This window comes from Lepidothrix coronata, unplaced genomic scaffold (assembly GCF_001604755.1).
Source record: "Lepidothrix coronata isolate B3197 unplaced genomic scaffold, Lepidothrix_coronata-1.0 Scaffold158, whole genome shotgun sequence".
Lineage (NCBI taxonomy): Eukaryota > Metazoa > Chordata > Aves > Passeriformes > Pipridae > Lepidothrix > Lepidothrix coronata.
This window is the reverse complement of record NW_016690338.1, coordinates 1,467,538-1,487,727: the sequence shown is the minus strand read 5'-3', so window position 1 is coordinate 1,487,727 and position 20,190 is coordinate 1,467,538. Positions and strand designations below refer to the sequence as shown.

The 20,190-nt window shown below is 38.8% G+C and overlaps 1 protein-coding gene across 3 annotated transcripts; it reads right to left on the bottom strand.

Moving 5' to 3' along the window:
- Window positions 1-916: 916 nt before the first annotated feature.
- ASUN (asunder, spermatogenesis regulator) lies at window positions 917-19,860 on the bottom strand. 3 transcript variants are annotated; one of them, XM_017829078.1, is made up of 18 exons: window positions 19,791-19,860; window positions 18,136-18,367; window positions 17,148-17,222; window positions 15,197-15,399; window positions 14,939-15,019; window positions 12,552-12,642; window positions 11,247-11,375; window positions 11,067-11,090; window positions 9,519-9,603; window positions 8,220-8,309; window positions 7,246-7,335; window positions 6,309-6,487; window positions 5,409-5,579; window positions 4,933-5,087; window positions 3,819-4,049; window positions 2,649-2,788; window positions 2,159-2,294; window positions 917-1,620 (listed from the first exon to the last, which is right to left on the bottom strand). In XM_017829078.1, the coding sequence occupies exons 2-18, from the start codon at window positions 18,358-18,360 to the stop codon at window positions 1,581-1,583; spliced, it is 2,145 nt and encodes a 714-aa protein (XP_017684567.1). In that variant the 5' UTR covers window positions 18,361-18,367; window positions 19,791-19,860; the 3' UTR covers window positions 917-1,580. The 3 variants fall into 3 exon arrangements, with proteins under 3 accessions (XP_017684567.1, XP_017684568.1, XP_017684569.1); XM_017829079.1 differs by lacking the exon at window positions 19,791-19,860 and adding an exon at window positions 19,639-19,655; XM_017829080.1 differs by lacking the exon at window positions 11,067-11,090.
- Window positions 19,861-20,190: the final 330 nt, after the last annotated feature.

The following is a 20,190-nucleotide window of genomic DNA, read 5'->3' as shown; positions in this document are numbered from 1 at the left end:
GACTTTTCAAGTCTGTAAAATACAAACCCACAGTCATCCCCTGCTCATTTAATCGCTGAACAGTCTGACCTGGCAGATGCTTCAAATGTGGAAAATGGAGTTAGGAAACAAGCTAAACAAATATATCTATTTTAACAGCAGGTTAAAACAACCCAGAAACTTAGGAGAAACAATAATTCCATGGCAGTTTTCTCCATCAAAACATTTGACACTGGATATAAAGAGATGTGGTGGTCCAACACATCCTATTTTCAATAAAGTAGTGAAAATCAAAGGAATAAAAGTCTTCAGACCAGGATCTCCAAAAATGACACAATGCTTCTGTAAAAGCTACATAAGCTTTACAATGCGACCAAAAGTACTACGATGCAAGTACTATTTCATCACTCTGTAAAAATGGTCCAGAAATCATTCAGCAGAAAACACGTCTGCATCACAGAGGCTAAATAATCACCTTGAAATTAGTCAAGAACAGCTGAACAAAGGACTCAGCTACTGATGTAAGCAAAGAACAGTTGCATGATATTTGTTGTTCAGGTCTATGCATCATTAAAGTTTCAGGCAAAAAAATACAAATATATTGATTTAGTTTCAGAGAAACTCACAAAGATGGGCCTTAAATCAACTTAAACTGTGATATAGCGAATCTGTGAGAGCTTCAGTTGCTTACAGGAGCCAGATGCAGATGAGAGGAAGGCTGAGGCACTTGGAGAACTCAGAAAAGATTAGATCACAGGAAGTTTTCCCAGCTGAGAATTTTACTCTCCAGTAAGAGAAAAAGAGGCTCTACTCAAAGAAACTGAAGATAGATCACCTACTTTGTTATTGCACAGCCATTAATATTCAGACTAAGTCTCTTCAAAGAGCTCAGACCTACAACCACCAGTGTCTTAGAGAGCACACTCCATCAGAAAAATAATTATTAGCAAAAAATTTATTTTACTTCTGCTTACAAAGCCTTAACTCCAACACAACAACCTGAAAGGCCTTGCTTTCTAAAGACCATTTCCATTCAATTTTTAAAAGTCAACAGTTTTTAAAACCAACAGTTTTTATCTGTAAAACCCCTCACCCTCCCACCCCTTAATTGCAAACCAAGACTGGCATTTTCTCAGCTCAGTAACTCAGTGTGAGGTCTTTTCCATAATTCTGAACTCCTGAGGAAGTTTCATATAAATAAAAGTTTTCATGAACCAAAATTAACAATGTTATCAGCTTATTACAAATTACTCGAATATTTTTTTTAAACCATCACTGATTTGGAAATATTTACCAGTACTTCTGGGAAAGGACTTTAAGCTGACTAACATTTTGGATTACTTGATTTAGTCCATGGGAGCAGGGGTTTTCTTCATCCCAAAGCACAACTGGGAATGCTTCTGGACAGCTCCTGTTTGCGCACAGCTCGTTTCACGTGATATGCAGATTTCGTATTTCATAGCAAAAATAGGAATAGAAAAAATGTAAAAACCAATCCAACCAGAGCTATACAATTGTATTGAAACAGTACCAAGAGCAATTCCAGCATTAAATATTTCTAGGATTTGGCCAAGTTTTGTCCAAAGGAACAGAATGAGCCATCACTGCCGGCCCGCTTTTCCATTTTCTGTCGTTTCCATTCTGAAATGCAAAACAAGTGGTTAGGCTTGTTATTGGAAATGTGATAAACAGCTTCAGAAAAAACCTATCAGACTTAAAGACTTTCATAACTAGTTTTTCCATCACTGACCATCCTGTCCTCCCCTGCCCCAACTATCTTATCTCCTTCTCCTACTTCTCTGAGCAGCCATCAGAGAGGTTTCTGCACAGGAACATTCTAGCAACAATTGTGAAAAGCTATCCACTATCAACCTCACCAAAAGATAAAATATTCCTATGTCTGGAGAATATTCATGTGACTAGGGAATCCATTTGGAAAACTTGACCCTTGGCAGTTTGTTTCAAGGACTTCACCCCTTTTCACCTCTCTCACACTGACCCTTGACTACCATCACCTTAGTGACTAAAGAGGAGTTTGTTTTGTAGCTCTCCATCAACACTAAAGGCAAAGAAATGTATTTATACATTTTAATCCTCAGAAGAACAGTCTCTAATGCTGTAAACTGAAGTGTTCCTCCACACTGACACCAGCTATAGTGCTTTATTTACTGATACAAACCCGTTTTCCTCTTTCAGATGTTGATACAGCTCAGCTTTGTTGTTGACAGAGTTCAAACGACCAATAAATTCCTGGTGTTTCCTAGAGTTGGCAGTGTTAATTCTGTTGCTCCATAAGGACAGCAAGGACATTGGCCCTAAAATTCCAAGTAAAAAGAGTCTAAGTGATTTAATTTCTGAATTCTTAAACCATTATAATGGCTTAAAAGAATTACAGACTATGGTAGTACATGTCAAAACCACTAATATTAAACAGCCTTACAAAAGAGGCTGAATAAACACAAAATATGCAAAGTGATAACAACTGAGGAGTTGTTCCACATGAGGAGGACTCTTCTTTAAATGCAGAATCTCAATATCAAAAATTATCTTCACTGACTTAGCTTCAACTCAAAAACGATTCACCTCACTCCTTTAGAAAATACAGAGTGATGCAATAACATCTATCTTTAAAAGAAATAATAATAAATGCTGCAGTTCTTCTGGTTTACCTTTTGCCTTTTCAACTGTGGGCATTTCATCCATTGTAATAAGAGGCTTTTTGTTGGGGGGCTCAGGAGAATCAGGGGAATCTTTGATAACCTCAGCTTCTGCCAGTTCTTCTTTCTCTCGATCCAAAAGACCTTTTAACCTTTTGGAGAGGGAAGGAGAAGAATGAAGAAAAATAGCAGAACGTAATTCTTAATACTGTTCTGTACTTCACAAAACAGTTCAGAACCCATACCATAAGAAAATTTCCTTTGACCCCTTGGAATGGGTGAAAAACAATAGGGAAGACTAGCCAAATAATCTTCTGGATAAAGCCTTTTGTAAAGGGAAGGATCTTAAAATAAAATTTCACTTCAGTTAGTCAGCAGTATTTATACTGTAGTTGTTGAGACAGTTGATCAGTCTGAATTCTGAAGGAAAGACCAAGTAACAATGAACATACAAAAACACCACACAATTTCCTATTACCTTTTCCAGGTGAATTCAGACCCATTCTATAGCAAACCCCTTTTATCCTAGTCCCCATTTTTGTTCCACATTTGAAACTAAAAGCAGTTGTAGGAATGGATTTGATCAATCACAGAAAGGCATGAAGGGTCACAGCCATAGTGACAATAAAGGTGAAAAGGTCCTCCTATCTGAAATGATCACAGCATGCACAAAACACATGCAAATTAAGCTTTTTGATCTCTTTAGAATAGTTTGAAAGAAGAAAACCAGAACAGACTGATAGATCCTTAACACTCAGACAAGCTCAAACAGCAACATGAATTAGAGATAGTAGGTACATGGACATTAATCCTGATGTTCAACTGAAGAGCCAAATCAATCCAAATTGTTGATCTACCTAAACACTAAACTATCTAGAGCTTAAAAGAAGATAACTGTCTTGAGTTTTAAGCCATGCTCTGTATTTCTATAAAGCAGTTTAATGTCTAATAGGTGATATGGTTACAATAAAACCCAAGAGCAGCGACCTCTCAAGCTAAAAGGCCCTGCAAAGTGGGCAACAACGGGCCCAAGAACCACACTGCTTGTAAAAATGGGAATTCGAGAAATCCACTAAGCAGGCGCTGTAATAAGATGCCCATTTCCCAAGCCTGCTAATATTTACTGATCCAAAACAACAAGAATTATTATGCTCCAATTTTATTTCACTTTGGAAAACGCACCTCTCTGATTCTTGCCATGGTTTATCTGACTCATAGTCTTTGCCCAACTTCTCTGACTTGTCCTCCTTGTCTTCCCTCTTCCTGCCCCGTTTCTTGCGCTCCTCTTCCTCAGGGGGTTTGCTCCTGCAGGCCATCAGGCACTCCAGGACCCGCTGGTGCTTGTCAGAGTTGTTTATGTGTGCTCGAACCAGGGTCTCCAGCTCATTCCACATGATCCGGTATTGCTCATCCCTGAGAAAGGCCAGGAAAAAGAAACAGTCAGGATTTCGTGAATCACTAAACCACTAAATAAAAAGTAGACCTTAAGAAACAAAGACAGAACCTCCAAAATCAAAAATAACTCCAAATAGATTCCCTGTCCTCCTGTACTGGAGGTCTGTCCACCTGTACACTGCATTCCACATTTCCCAATTAACACCCAGAACCAAGTTTAAATTGAAATGACTTATGTCCACTGACACATCACATTTTTCACAAGCTCTCACTGCCAAAAGGCACTTGCTAACTATGTAATGTCATGTACTGACATGCAAATTAATTATTATTAAATTCTGTGGATTAAGAAATAAGAAGGAATTGCACCACACTACTGTAAATAACTTCCAGTCCTGTGGGCAAATCTGTATCTTAATGTCTTTTCAGCCAGTTCTTGGAAACACAACACACACATCACAATGACTGAGATATCAGGATATTCTATACTTGTTTTAAAGAAGCATCCCATATTTTAAGTAACTCTTTCAAAAGGATTTGACTATTCTAATATATCCCAATTTGAAAGCATCGTTCATTTATAACATGCTTAAGTTTTCCTTTTTATTAATTGGAAATGATTCCACTTTGACTGTCCAACTTGTATCAATCACAATGACAATCTCTGCATTCATATTTTTTAGCACACTTAAAATTCTTGGGTAATAAATTGATGGAGTTCTTTTCAATAACATACAGTACTGTGACAGCCCTTCAATGAGACAGGCAAAGGATTCACAGCACATACAACATTTAAGTTTACTATATATTATTTCTGGCTATATTTTGAAAATTTGGTATGAAAACATTAAAGTATTTCTGACAGAAGTCCAGCATGAACAAAGAGAGAGATGCATGTCACCTTTTTGGCCCCTTTCCTCTGGTACCAACAGTTGAAATGGGCAGTGGATCATTTTTCCTCTCCATGTCGACCAAATTGTAAATTGTTTTTTGACAGTTCAGAACATCCTCATCAGTCATTGCCTCCTTTACAATCACACTGGCCAATGGCACCACCTGCAAGACAAAAGAGAAGCCAATGAGACAATCTGTGTGTAAATGAAAGGCAATGGAACCACGGAACACACAACAAAATCCCACCCTCTTATCCTAAATTTAGCAATAACTCTGAGCAGGTATAAACAGATGTGTGTTTTTTTTACCCAGCTCAAAAATTCCACCCCATTTAGATGGCATCCCAATAATCTACTGCATTAAATACAGAGTACATCAGTGAAAATAAACTGATTTTGTGGTGATTTATCATAACAACAGAGTTAATAATTCATCAAGTGGCAAGGTGAAACTTAATCTAGAAGAGAACAAAAGATTACTTACAGCTTGCATGTTGAAGATGGTGGTCTGAGAAATAATCATAGGCCAGTAACGAGTGTGTTTCTCTAACTGATCTTTTGCACGTTCCAATGGAATTTCAAGACTTCCATCGATCTTATATCTGGGCTCTAGAAAAGGAGTTAATCGGTTTTCCCTCATAAATTCACCAAAATCCTAATGATAACCAAACAAGATACAATTAGGCATTTCTCTAACACAGGAACTTTCACTGAATGGGCTTATCACTAACCTGCACCACCCCCTCTGCTCTCCCTGGCCCTGCCAACCTGAGCCCTTTTCCAGCTTTCACATGGTGAACATAAAAATAGTGGTATAGAAACGTGGGTTAAAAATCCAGGAGGAGGCCTTCTGGATCTGCAGGGTATTTCATGTATGGTAAGAGTTATACCATATTTTTCTAGAGGCCATTCTGTTGGTTTACAAGAGATACAAAGGATATGTCGATAAAAATAAAGGAAATGCAAAATTAATTCCAGCTGATTGTCTGCTCCATACCAGGGTTCAAAGCTGACAACTTCATCTTTTCTATTTATTGTACAAACCATTCCTGTGCAATCTATCCTTCTGACAATAACTGGGAGATAGTCCTATGTGTATCCCACCCACAGAAAAAATTTACCAAGAAAAATGTTACTCTAGACCCAGAACAAATTTAAACACTCATAGTGCATAAGGAGGCAAGTACTTCTTTGACACAGCAAGCGTTTTATGAAGCAGAACAAGCAGATGTACTATTTTGTATTAAATACTAGTACAAAGAAAGTTTGGCCATGCAATCCACTCCAGCTCTCCAGAAAATGCACCAACCCTTCCTTCACACATCTACTGTGATGTAGAAGAGGAGCAACAGTTCAGAAGAAAAAAAAACCTAAAGGATCTTACTGTAATCCTGTAGTCAGTGACTCTTCCACCACACCCTTCACTAATTGATGGGGGATCTTCTAGAATTGACCTGGAGCTGCTTAAAACATGCAAAAATATTTCCCCTCCATGGCTGCTGAGCATGTGACTTATGACTTTGGAGCCAGACTTGCGTGGCTGTTCCAACAAAACTGAACGACCTGTTGGGAATGGGATCGGTTTTATTAGTTACTGCCTGCTGCAATTTTTAATTAAAACTACATAAAAAAATATGAAACAGCTCTACTGCAGAAACATCCTCATTAAAACCAACTTCCAAGAAGTAATAAAATAACCACTTGGGTGTAAAGGCATCAGTTGATACCTGTTCTTAGTGCTTGAAATGGATGTAGTTTCTTGGAGACAGAGGAATAAAACTTCCTTTGCCTTGTTTCCAGTAAAACAAACTATGCATAAAAGGGTGCATTCTTCAAATAAGTTGCTTGTTATGAGGGAGTAAAAATAGCAAAAATATCTGAAATATGCTATTAATTTTGGTTCTAACAATTTTTATTAATCAAAAGTACTTTTTCAGTATAGAATCTTTAGAGAAAAATGCATGAAAATACTTTTTAATGAAACCACTGCACATTTAGACATTCAAATGACTTGACTGAAGAAAATATTCCATTGAAAGGATGTTTGTAATGCAATTTTGCTTGCAAACATACAAACATTGATTTTAATACTTGTTCCTTCTTTACATCTTTTCTCCCATCTTGAAGTTTCAAAACAATTCCATTCACCTTTGAGGACATTTAACAACTTTCTTCTCTTATTTATAGGACATGTTACAATAAACTTGATATTTTTACAGTATGTAGACATTTAGTGATACACAACCCAAAATGTTCCAAGTACTCTAATTGCAGTATTGAAAATTAAAACATTAAATAATTAGCCAAGCACACAAATTTACCATTGAGGAGGAAGTTTGTAAGGCATGAAGAAGGTCTGCTATTTACATCTACTGGTGAAATTCTGTATGCTCCAGTGCAATAGTGCAGCTCTGAAAAACAGAAATGAGCAGAGAGGTTGAGTGCAATTCCACAGACAGGAAAAACAATCCACAAAATAAAAGGAAGGAAGAGGAGGAAGTTAGTTCACAACCAGCAGAACTAAAAGGTCTGGATGCCTCTCAGTCTCAAAGCCTACTCCCTTCACTATCTCCTTGCAATGGTTCACTGGGAGGATTCCCAATCCCCCTCAGCTCTGAGACCCCAAGACATTCCCAAGCCCTGCTTCCAACAGGAACCCCAGCTCTTTATCTCTTGAAATATTTCAATGTATAGTCTGTATTTCTCTTATCTGTATTTTTGACTTGCTGGCTCAATGAGTCAACATTTATTGCTAATAGTCTCCAGGGGATTCCTGTGTTACCTCAGGAATTCCCTTTCCCTTCTGTACTCAGACTTGGGTAGAGATCTCCTCCCTTACTCAGAAAGTAATACAGAGGGACTAGTCTACTGATAGTAGCACTGGATACATTTAATTTCCTTATAAACCTTTTATAGTAAAGACAGTACTCTGATCCCACACCCCCAAAACAATAATTAAAACTGAAAAGAATTCAACATCTCAAAGCCACTATGATAAAAAAACACTGTGGAACTGATGAGGCCCTGTGGGAGGGGCAAATAATTTTAGTTAAGGAACAATTTCATGATACTTCAGAGCAAATTAAAAATCAAAGCAATAAAAGCATTGCACCTCTCTCACCTCATACCCAAACGAGTACGACCATTAGTAAAGCAGGGTGTGCTCAGAGTTTATAGAGCCAGAGGTAAAAGCAAGGAGCAAATCCCCTCCTTGTGCAGGTTCTCAGCAGTGCACGGAGGGGACAGTGCTCAACACCAGCTCAAAACCAGCTCTGGAAGGTTCCATGCTACCTACCCACACTGTTTGTCCGAGGGGTGCACCATTTCAATGTAACAGTTTCCTTAAAAGTGCCTTCTCTGCTATTGCCACCCACATGATTATCACCTGCAGAGAAAGGCAGAAAAAGGGGGTGATCAACCACATTTTCTTTACTACAGCAAAACAACTCTGAACTTTTAAGGTATAAAATACATATAACACGAGCATATACTGACCAGACGTTTTATTATTAAAATCCCTTCATACGAGGTCTCACTGGTAACTGGTCCTGCAAAAGCCACCTGAGGGCCTTAAACCAGATATTATCAATACTCTTTTACATTAAACTACATTTCTTCTAGTTAGCTCTAAGAGACTTTATGATCTTTGGCTCATATTGTCTCAGGAAAGAATTAACTAAGTTCTGCATGAAGTTTCAGAATTACACAGTCCCTGAAGATGCCCAAATCCACAATATTTGGAAGGAAAAACACAGATATCACAAGGCAACACCGCTGGGTTGGGCCAGCAACAAAGTGGACAGGGTAGAGTCTAATCTTACAAGTAAGTTTTGTTTCATATCAGACATTTACACATGGAAGATTAGTTTGATGTGCTTATTAATCTGCAAAAGTTATTATAAAACTACTTCTGAGCCCTTCCAATAAAACTTTAAGCTTTCGACATCTTAATACAAATTCAGGTGAGTCCCAATTCATTCCTGTGACACTTTATTCTTTTCCATCAGTCTTTAATCCTACACTCTACTAAAATATGGGGGACAGATGACAGAGGAGTTCCTTCCTTTTCCTCAAAGTAATGGTAATCCCCTCACGAGGAAAAAAGGCACTAGCTCTCCCAAAATGGCTATTTATGGACCATAGGACTTTTAATTCCACTAATACAGAAGTTCTAATCTATTAACAAAATTTTACATCAAGTACTGTTTCCTCTACAAAATAATTTTGCATAAGGCTTAGTGTCGTGTTTTTCTAACCTCGAGTTATTAAAAACTCACTGCAGAGGAACACTGGGTAATAATTCCAAATTCAGAAAGAAAATAGGAGGTATTTCAAATCTCACAGAAATATCCTGAACATATGTGAAAGTGACCTGTTTTTTCACTGCCATATCCTTATTACTATATTAAAACACGCTAATAATGAGTAAAACTCCAATGCCATCATTACAAGGGAAGTTTTTTGGGTTGCAAGGAACTGAAGAATATGCTCCTCTAGCCTGAAATTTCCATGAATTTGAAGCTCATAACCTTTCTTTGTGAATAATTCCAGCTAGCTGATCCAAAGCCACCTTTGGAGGCCTATTTCTACTCACCACTCTTTAAGAAGTCAACATGTGCCTCTTTGTGATGAAGCAGCTCCACATCATAGTTGGCTGATGTATTAGCATGTTGTTCTTCCTTTAAAACAGAAAGGCAGAAAGAAGGAATATAATTACTTTGGCTAAAGGCCACCATTTTCAGAAATGAATCATTCTACATTTATCTTTCACTCCAGAAAGAAACAAAAAAAGTCTCCAACGTGCCTCAGACAACAATGGGATTGCAATGCTGAGGAAACTGCTCTCTGAGCTGTTTAAAGGTGCAGCCACCTGCTTTTTCTCCTTTTTTTTTTTTTGGAACCCTCTTCCTCTTTTTACAGGTTTCATGACAAGTTGCATAGTGTAAAAGAGATAAAAATTAGGCTTTATTTAAATCAGGGAAGGAAAACTACAGTATGTTGGATACCACCAGCAGTTACAACTGTCTGAGCAACAAATGGTCGCTGCAGGGCAGTGACAACTACTTTTCATAGTTAAACATCTTAAGAATCCAACCCAAAACCCACACTTTGAACTTACTATCATTTCCTTCCACTTAGAAGATCTAAGAGTGCACCTCTTTACACTTTGATAATTTCACAATGTCGTTCTGCAAAGAGGACACTGCATCTTTAGACAGCCACAGAGGACTAGCAAAAACAGAACAGTAAGTTTGGTAATTTATTCCAAGTTTAAAAACAAAAATTAAAAAAAAAAAGAGAGAAAAAAACCACAGAAAACCCAACACAGTCTATCACTATAAGGACAAAGGCAGAAGGGAGAGGCATAACAGCAGCACACAGGTCAGAAAGTTTCAGACAAGGTATTTGCAAACTTAAGTCACATTGATGCAACGACCCATGCTCAAAGTTTCATTAAAGCTGTGAAAATAATTTTAATATCATGTTTTAACTTGTAAAATCCATACAATACTGCTAGTTTTCAAAGATGCAATTGCTGATTGTATCAGAAGGTAATGGATTTTTTAAATCATGGAAGTAACCTGCCCCTGCCCTTTTCGTTTGTTTGAATACTGACACTTCTGTTTCAAATTTCTCTTGCTGCCTGATCAGAAAATGACTGTAGACTTAATCCTTGACATTCTCAGTTGCAAAATATATTAAAACAGGGACAAAACCAACTTCTACCACAAGATTTAATTGAATACGTTTCTTAACCAGCAATATCCTGTCCCAGTTTCTTGTTCATGGATCTTCAAATTAGAAAACCTACTGGGAAACCCTTAGTCAAAACCCAGCTCTCAGTTACAAACACCTTTATGTTGGGTGGGCATGGTAATGAAACAGAGGAAAAAGAGACTCACTATGCCACTATAATGCACAAGGGTCAAGAATATCTAAACACAACTAGAAAAAGAGAAAAGAATCACAGACAAATTAATCTGAGGTAAATAAGATTATATATTTATATAAAGTAATACAAACAGAACTGAAATAACGCTTGTATTGCTACATCAAAAATTGAGATTCAGCAATACAACTTTTTTGTTCTGTGATCCTTCTTTACTTTTTTTTTATTTCCCCCTTCTTGATTTTTACTAACCTGGTCACAGACATTGAATGTGGGCTAATAAAATAAAAAAAATAAAAAAAAAAACAACAGAAAATATGATATGGAGAGAAAAACAATGTAAAAAATCAATTAAAATAAACATCAAAAAGTTTTCAAATAAATTTAGAAGTGATGCAGCAAGTTCACACAAAGCTGTAGACACAATATTACCTTCATGGGGATGTTTGTGATGGTGGTTGAAGCCAAATCAAAGTGTTGTTGCACTAAAAGATTCAATTTTGTGGCCAAATGCCTCCCTGCACGGACACTGTGCACTTCACTGGTCAGGACAGGTGAGAGCTGAAACAAAGGGACATATGGAATTCATGGATTAGGCTCTAATGTCATGGAACAGTTCATTCAAAATTCATAAAATAAGTATTTACGCTGCTAAGTTTAAGGGGGAAAAACTACCATCCAAAAAACCCACAGCAAGGGAAACAACAAGGAAGAAGCACAAATTATATCTAATTCAGAATCTGAAGGTTATGCCACTTGCTACAATTGCAATTACTACAAATGGTAGAAAAAAAATTCAAGAGTACTAAAAAAATCTGGGTCATTAATTGTTAATAGGAAGAGTTTTTCTTTCTTTTAACTACTGAGTAACAGGAGCAAAGTAATTTTATAAGGACTGTCAGTGCATCATATATACACGCAGAAAATAAACAGAAGCCTTGAGATGTATCTGATTTTTCTTCAGCCAAAAAGAACATTGGTTTGGGGCTTAAAAAAAAAAACCTACAAAAAAACCCCCCAACCAAACACAAAAAAGAAATACCACACAAAAAAACCCCAAACAACAAAACCCGACAACAAACCAAACAAAACCAAAACAAAAAAACACCAAACAAAATCAAAACAAAAAAAACAAACAAAAGCCCCAAAACTAGAACAACAAAAAAACCCCAAAAAATCAAATCAAAACAAAAAACCAATAAGAAACCCAAAATCAAACCAAAACAAAAAATAATAACAAAAAAAACCAAAAACCCCAATCAAATCCCCCCAAAAATCCCCAAACCCAGTAACAATAATCAAAAAAACCCCACAAAAATCCCAATCAACCAGAAAAAAAAAATCCCAAAAACCAAACCCAGTGAACTGCCTTAAAAAGGGAATTAGAATTCAATTTATTCTCTTCTGTTCACTTTTTTTTTTTAGCACAACTACACCAGAGCTTTGCAGAAAAGAATGTCAGGAAGGCAGCTGTTACAGTCCTTTTTATTTATTAAATAATATGCAGGACTAGATGCCTTTTGTGTTGAGAAGACTTTTTTCTTGTGCCTTTTTTCATTCTTACAGACGGCACAGTAAAATGCAGAGCAACTGATGAATACATTGCTAAATATTTTGTATGTACATGGTTTCCAACAATCACCACACATGGTTTTGCTGTTGAACAACTAACAATAATTTGCACGAAGTCTGACATGGTTAATATTTGGTTAAGTTTTCTCTTTTTTAGCTCCTCACCTCTTTTTTAGGACGATCTGAAACCAGGCTGTCTTCTCCAACTGGGTATGTGTGGATTAACACCAGTTCACATTTTTGAATCTGCATTAGACTGAAAAATACAAACATTTTGTTTAGCCTACTATCTCCTAGAAATTGAATCCATTTTGATTTCTACAACACAGAATTATAAATATATATTAACAACACGCTGTTTCTGTAGAAACGAGGTTACACTAATGATTTCCAAAGTCAAATACTTCCAAATAAGCTTTTATCAGAACAAAAATAAAAACATAACATTTGTGGCTCTTCAGATGGTACAGCACTGCGTTTCTTTTTGGACATATCACTGGTGCAACCTTGTTCGGCTTTACCCAGCTAAAAAGTGACACTACAGAGGATTTGTGCCTCCAAGTGTGGGTATTAATAAGGGGATTCCATGACCATGAAAACAACTACCCGAATAATACATAGATACTGTTGCCGGTGTATTTTGGAGTTGAAAAAAATCTCCGGAGCAGTTAATTAGGGGTGAGATAAGAAAGGGTTTATTTGCCAAGGCAGTAGATGGTATACGACGCGCGCGCCGGCCGTGCCCGAGAGGTTACATTTTATAACACCATCCATCCAATCCCAGATGTGTCCACCCCGCGGCCTTTACTCTGGTCCGCCCCGGGTCCACCCCCTTGAAATGAGTCTGGGGTGTATTTTGGGACCCTCCATTCATCCCATCTTTGTCTTCATCAGAGCACAAAGGGTACATAGTTACCTAATTCTTGACTTATTCTGTGGTTTAGGCCCAGATATGCTGTTCTGTCAACTGTCTAGGCCTTGCCTTGACAAAAGACTAAACAATTCTGCTGTATTCAGAAGCAGGATTGATATGGGGAGCACAGAATGGGGTAAGAGGGTTAGGGAATGCATAAACAAGGGTACTGGAGAAAGGGAAAGGGACAAAGAAGGAAGGGGTTTCTGCTTTTAAACCTACTTATAAAACTCATAAGTCTTATAAATATTAGAAAAATAAAAACCATTAGGGGCTTAAGGCATCAATACGTATTATTATTGTAATAGGATATATATAATTATAGGATTATTACTATTACTACTATTATTGTTATTGTTGTTTTGTTGTTGTTGTTATTGGATATATGCTTATATCCTAATGTGGCTCAAAGATCAAGACATTGTTTCACATCTCTACCTACAGGAATGAGACCATTTTTCTGTCTTTACAGTGGACTCAGAACCTGATTCCCTGGACAAATCCTTTATATATCCATGAAACTGCAACTGCAGCAGGAAAACACAGGATACTCCTGCTCCTGCTATTCAAGTGCCTGAGGTGCAACCAGGAATAGGATCTCGAGCTACTGTACACTTTACAAGGCAACACAGTGATTTAGAAATTAAAAACTAGTTTTAAAGAAGTTAGTTGTCAGAGTCAAAGAAAGATGAATGTAAAAATAACACAGTATTATCAAGAAAAAGATGCATTAGATGAATTACTGCTGAGAAACACGCAGGATTTAACGAGGCACTGTTATGTGACTCCTCTTAGGGCAAGATGGAGAAGGTAACAAGCTAAAGAAAACCTGTCCTATAAGGATAAAGGATGACACCGGAAAGAGAATGTTTATACAATATCACGACTTACCACCTTCTATTTAACTGACTCTTTCAAACAGCTCATTAGAGTAAGTTTTATTAAAAAAATACATCCACATTTCAGAGAGGATATGCCAGGCATGTGCAGAGTGAGAGAAACTCAATTAAGCTTCTCTTAATAAAATAACAGTAAGTAATAATAAGTAATAATAATAATATTATAATATTTATTTTGGTAGTATCTCGATGTATTTATTAATATTACAGCATTAATATATATTTCATATTATAGATTACTTATATTTATTTTAACATACTTATATATTATATATAAATGTTTATATAAATATATTTTAACATACTTATATAAATTATATTTCAATATATTTACATTATTATATATTTATTATATTACTATATACATATAAAAGTATTCTAAATACATTTATAGAAGTATATTTTAATATTTTAAGCCCCAAAATATATTATATAATAGATGTAGATTACTATCCATTTATAATACATCAATATATATTAAATATATATTTTTAGACAAGAAAACGAATAATAAACAAATATTGATAATATTAATAGAAATTGATTATTATATTGGTTATTACAATAATAACGATGATAATACTATTGATAATAATAATGATAACAAGTGTGTAAAAAGCAAAATAATATCAGTAACAATAACAATATTAAAAGTGTGTAAAAAGCAATACTCACGGGTTAATAATAATAATAATAATAATAATAATAAAAACAGTAACTGTGTAAAAAGCAACACTCACTGGTCAGAGTTGGCTGCCAGCTTGTTATGCTCATGGATGGTCTCCTGAACACAATCCTCCAGCATCCGAACGTGGCTATCACTGGAAAAGATAGGGAATTTCTTTTAATGCCAGATCATCAATCTTCTGGCTCAAAGCACCACTGAACATTCCTCTATTTCCTGACCTCCATAAACAACACTTCTAATTAGGCAAAGAAGGCACCTAATTCATGTCTGAGATAACCCTCTACGGGTGGAAGGCCACGATCCCACGCACCTCTTGGCGTTGGTGATGCAGATGATCCTGCCCCTGTTCCCGACGCGCTCTGCGTTCTCCAGGAGGGTGGTGCGGGCCTCGTGCTGGTACTCAGTGATCTTGCACAGAGCCTCCACCGCTGCCACCAGCCCATGCAGGATGCTGCAGCACTCAGGGTCTGCTCGGGGGTTTGGGGGCCCCACAGCTGCCAAGGCTGCCATCAGCTGGTGAAAAACAGGGAAATGAGCACCAGAATGTCCTTTCCATCCAGCTGGAATGTCATCACTTTAACACGCTAATTAATATTGTCGGAGACGAACAAGCAAGACAATTAACCAGCATTGTATGTTGGCAGCCTTCTGGGAAACATCTAGCCCTAAATCAACCTCTGGAATTCAATTTATTAATTGTTACTGAGCCTTGATGGGGATGCAGCTCTGCAGCGTTTAACATCCTGCTTTGCAGACGCTGCTGAGCTCTTTGGGCTGGAAGTCAGCTTAAAGAAGACAGAAGTTCTCCATCAACCAGCACCTTAGGAAGTCTTCCGTCATCCCCATATCACCATTGGCCAATCAGTGCTCAAATCAGTTCAGCAGTTTAATTACCTAGGCAGCCTCATTTCCTCGGATGGTAAGATTGATGGAGAGATAGACAACAGGTTAGCAAAGGCATACAGTACTTTTGGAAAGCTACGTAAAAGAGTTTGGCGAAATAAACACCTGAAGAAAAGTACAAAGATCAGTGTTTACAGAGCCATTGTGCTGTCTACACTCTTATATGGATCTGAATCATGGGTCATCTACCGCCACCACCTGCGACTCCTAGAACGCTTCCATCAACGCTGTCTCCGTACAATCCTAAACATCCACTGGTCAGATTATGTGACCAATACATCTGTTCTAGAGCAAGCAGCAGTCACAAGTATTGAGGCCATGTTACTGAGAACACAGCTGCGTTGGGCAGGGCACGTCTCCAGGATGAAGGACCACTGCCTCCCTAAGATCTTGCTTTATGGTGAACTTGCCACTGGCTGCCGCATGAGAGGAGCCCCAAAGAGAAGATACAAGGACTCCCTGAAACAACATCTCAGCCTTGGCCATATTGATCATCATAACTGGTCTACTCTGGCCTCCAAATCGGGAGGTCTGGAGACACACCATCTGTAATGCTGCTGCTTCCTTTGAAAACACACGCAGGATCACCCTTGAGGAGAAAAGACAACGCAGAAAGAACCGTGTATTGCAGAATTTACCACCTAAGGAGTCCTTCTGCTGTGCCTTTTGCAATCGCACATGCCTGTCTCGTATTGGGCTTTTCAGCCAACAACACACTTGTAACAAATGTGGGTAGAGCCCTTCCCAAATCTTCGTTCGCAAAGCCCAGCCATGATGATGACTGAGCCTTGAAAATATAATATCCTCATTTTTTGTTTAGATTTTGGGGGTTTTGTTGTTTCTGTTTTGGTTTGGGGAGTGTTGGTTGGTTGGGTTTTTTTGTTTCATCTGTTGTGGGTTTTTTGTTTGTTGTCTGTCTATTTGTGGGGTGTTTTTTGTGTTGTTTCTTTTTAAGCCCCAAACCAATGTTCTTGTTGGCTGGGGAGAAAAATCAGATGCATCTCATGGTTTGTGTTTATTTTCTGTGTGTGTATTATGATGCACTTACAGGTTTATTTGCCTACCATGCAAATGTAAGAAAAATGGAAGGAATTTAATAAGCAGCACCAAATTACAGAAGAAATACATATTAAAATAAATAATATGAAATTAGGGATGTAAGTCTATAGTGAGAGACTCTAAATTTCGTAAAGTTGTCTGTAGAGTAATCCAGGCTCACAGGCCTGTTATGCAACAATTTCAGACCAGATCCACCAACATTTTAATTAACCAGAGTTATTTCATACTAAACATAGTGAAATGTTGCTATTTATTTCACAATTAAACTACACCTACAAGAGGCCAGCTACAAACCATACCTCCTGCAAGTTCTGATCTTCTTGAGTCCAAGAATTCAAGACATGGGCTCCAGAATCACTCACAATGAAATTCACCTGAAAGGATCAAAAAATCACATGTGAGATAACAGATACTATATTGTTATTTCCCCAAATCCAAACAAATATGAATTACACTCCTTTTTCCTGATGTTCTGGAGATGTGCAATGACAAAGTAAACTCAAAATAACAGAACAAACCACCAAAATCACACACTCCTGATATGTTCAGTTTTCCCTTTAGTAATATGAGTAACAACTTCTTACTCTGTTTATATTTTTAAGCCATAAAACCAATCTCTACACCAAATCAGAACTGCAGATTATTAAGGATTTTAATAATTATGCAATCTTTTCAGCAGAACAGCCAGAAAATAAAATCTAATACTGCAATACTGCACATCATTCTCCAAGGACTGTCACAGTACATCATGAGGTAAATATCCAACAAGCTTTAAAAAATATCACCTAGGAAAACATATTTAGAAAAACAGGGAGCTGTGTGTGCCAGGAAGCACTCCCACTTTCCCAAACTGGCAGTTTCAGGGTGATCCTACCTCTTCTTCAAGCCAAGAATTCCTTCAAAGTCGACACCATAAACTTTATGAAGAGCTACTAAGTGTGTCTAGCAACAAAATTCAGTTTGAAGCAATACCTCACAAGCTTTTTGTAAAGTTACAGCTCAGGACAACAAGGGAATAAATCTCTAAGTTGCCCTAAAGCCCCTCTTCATCTCTTGTGTTAAGTTATAAACTGACAGTAAGACAATGAAAGGTCCCAAAATTAAATATGTTATAGGATTCATATATTACTAAAACCAAGTGCTGTAATGCATAACAGCAGTACAAAGAAATTTTAAATAATAAATTATATTTCATATTTCAATCTAACCAACAGTTAATGATTTTAAAACACTTAAATATAAAAGAAAAATATTCCTCATACCACTAAGAAGGCTGGAAGAACTTACCAGTTTCTTGAAAGGGAAGATATCATACATTATTCTACAGTACTCCATGGATGATTCCACGGAGCAGGTCCATAGGGACTTGGAGATGGGTGCCAGAGGGATAATTCCCTGTGTCCTGTTCTTCACTAACATGTCGAATTCAACGTGTTGCCTGCATGATTCTGCCATGTAGGGGCAGTGATCCACCACGAAAACAGTTTTATGAGACTCAGAAAATATTTTCATTTTCTTCCTAAAAGAAACAAAACATCAAAATCAGGGAGAAACTGTAGAAACTGTCCCTGCCCACGGTCCCTTCCAACCCAAACCATGCTGTGATTCCATGATTCTGTTATAACTTTGACAGAACTGTTCAGGGTTTTTAAAAAACACAAAAATCCCCACTTTAAAAATCTATTTACATGGAGACAAACATTCCTCTTGAACTCTAACTAATCCATATTTAGCAGACTAGGTTTATAACCAGAAGAAACTATTTTTTCTCAGGAGGAAAAATGCAGAAAAAAGATTATACTGCTGAGAAGGCAACAAGAATTCACAGTATTGCCCTCTCCACTTCCCTAGTTAAAAGAAACTGAAAAAAATAAGCAGAAACTTCTTCCTACTTAAAGCTTATTTCCTAAAAAAAGTTACATGGAAAAAAACAACTTATGATTAAGCTTTACGGAAGTTCAAGTAGCATAATCAGACTTTAAACTGATTTTCAGCCTTTACTTTGCTAAACACCTCTTGATTTTTAAACTCATATTTGCATCTGTACATCAGTCTCTCACTGAAAAATACACTAAGTGTGAAATCATAGTGTAAATGTTTCTTATCCAGCAAGGCTTAAATTAAAGGAGCTCTCCTTGTGTTCTTCCTGACTATGCAGCCGGAGCCCTCTGCAATGGAGTGTGGAGCACCTTCCTGTTCCACATCCACAGCCTGGGTCTTCCTTTCCCACAGCACAACTGAGAGAATTATCTCTGGAAGAACATCAGACCCTTGTGTTAGGGTGGACATCTTTGCTCAGGGACCCAAACTACATAAGAAAACCAATCTTAGACTAGTCTTAGACTAGCTACTCAGAGCACTGAACTTCAACCACACACTTCCCATCAAATGTATGCAGCTTCCAGATGTTTCCATATGGTGTCGGGGAATCCCAGAATCGCTGGGGTTGGGAGGGCCCTCTGGAAACCATCCAGTCCAAGGCAAGGTCACCTGGAGCAGGTGACAGAGGGACGCGTCCAGGTGGGTTTGGAATGTCTCCAGAGGGGGAGACTCCCCACCCTTCCTGGGAAGCTCTTCCATGCTCTTCCTCGGCATAAAGAAGCTCCTCCTCGTGCTGAGGTGGAACTTCTAGTGTTTCCAGTGCTCCTCGTACTGTCGCGGGGCACCACCGAGAGGTCTATCAGTTTCCACCATAATAACCTATTTTTCCACGTAATTCTGCTGAATTACAAAACACACGACCCCAAAAAACCCACATACGAGCTCATTTAAAAAAAAACCCTAAAATACCAAAGCAACGAGGACCACACAAGTCAAGACTGGGGCCGCATCTCGCTCTTGGTGGGGGGTTGGACGAGGAGGAGGTTTGTGCCGTGTCCCGAGCCCAGCACCCAGGCGCGGGGGGCGGCTGAAGCGTTCGGCGCCCGCTGCGCGTTCCTCACCTGGGCCGGCTCCTCCTGTGGTGCAGCAGCCCCGCTCCCGCTCCTCGGCGCGCCCGGGCGCGGCCGCGGCCCCGCTCGGCGGAGGAGGAGGAGGGACGAGCCCCGCGGGCCGCCCTAGACGGGGCCAGGCGCGGGCGCCTCCGGCCGGGCGCCCTCCATGCGGCTGAGCCCTGCTCGCCCTGCGCAGGCGGCTCGGCGGGGCCCGCGGGGCCCGGCTCCGGCCGGCGCGCCCTGCGCCCGCGGGGGTGGCAGAGGCGGCCGGAGCCCCCCCCGCTCCGCCCACCCCGGAGCCCGCGGGGGCCCCGCGCGGCCACCGGCGCCGCCGGCACCGCGGCTCCGCCGGCGGGAGCGCCCGGCGCACCCTGCCCGCGCCTCCGCCACGGGCCACAGCGCCCGCGCC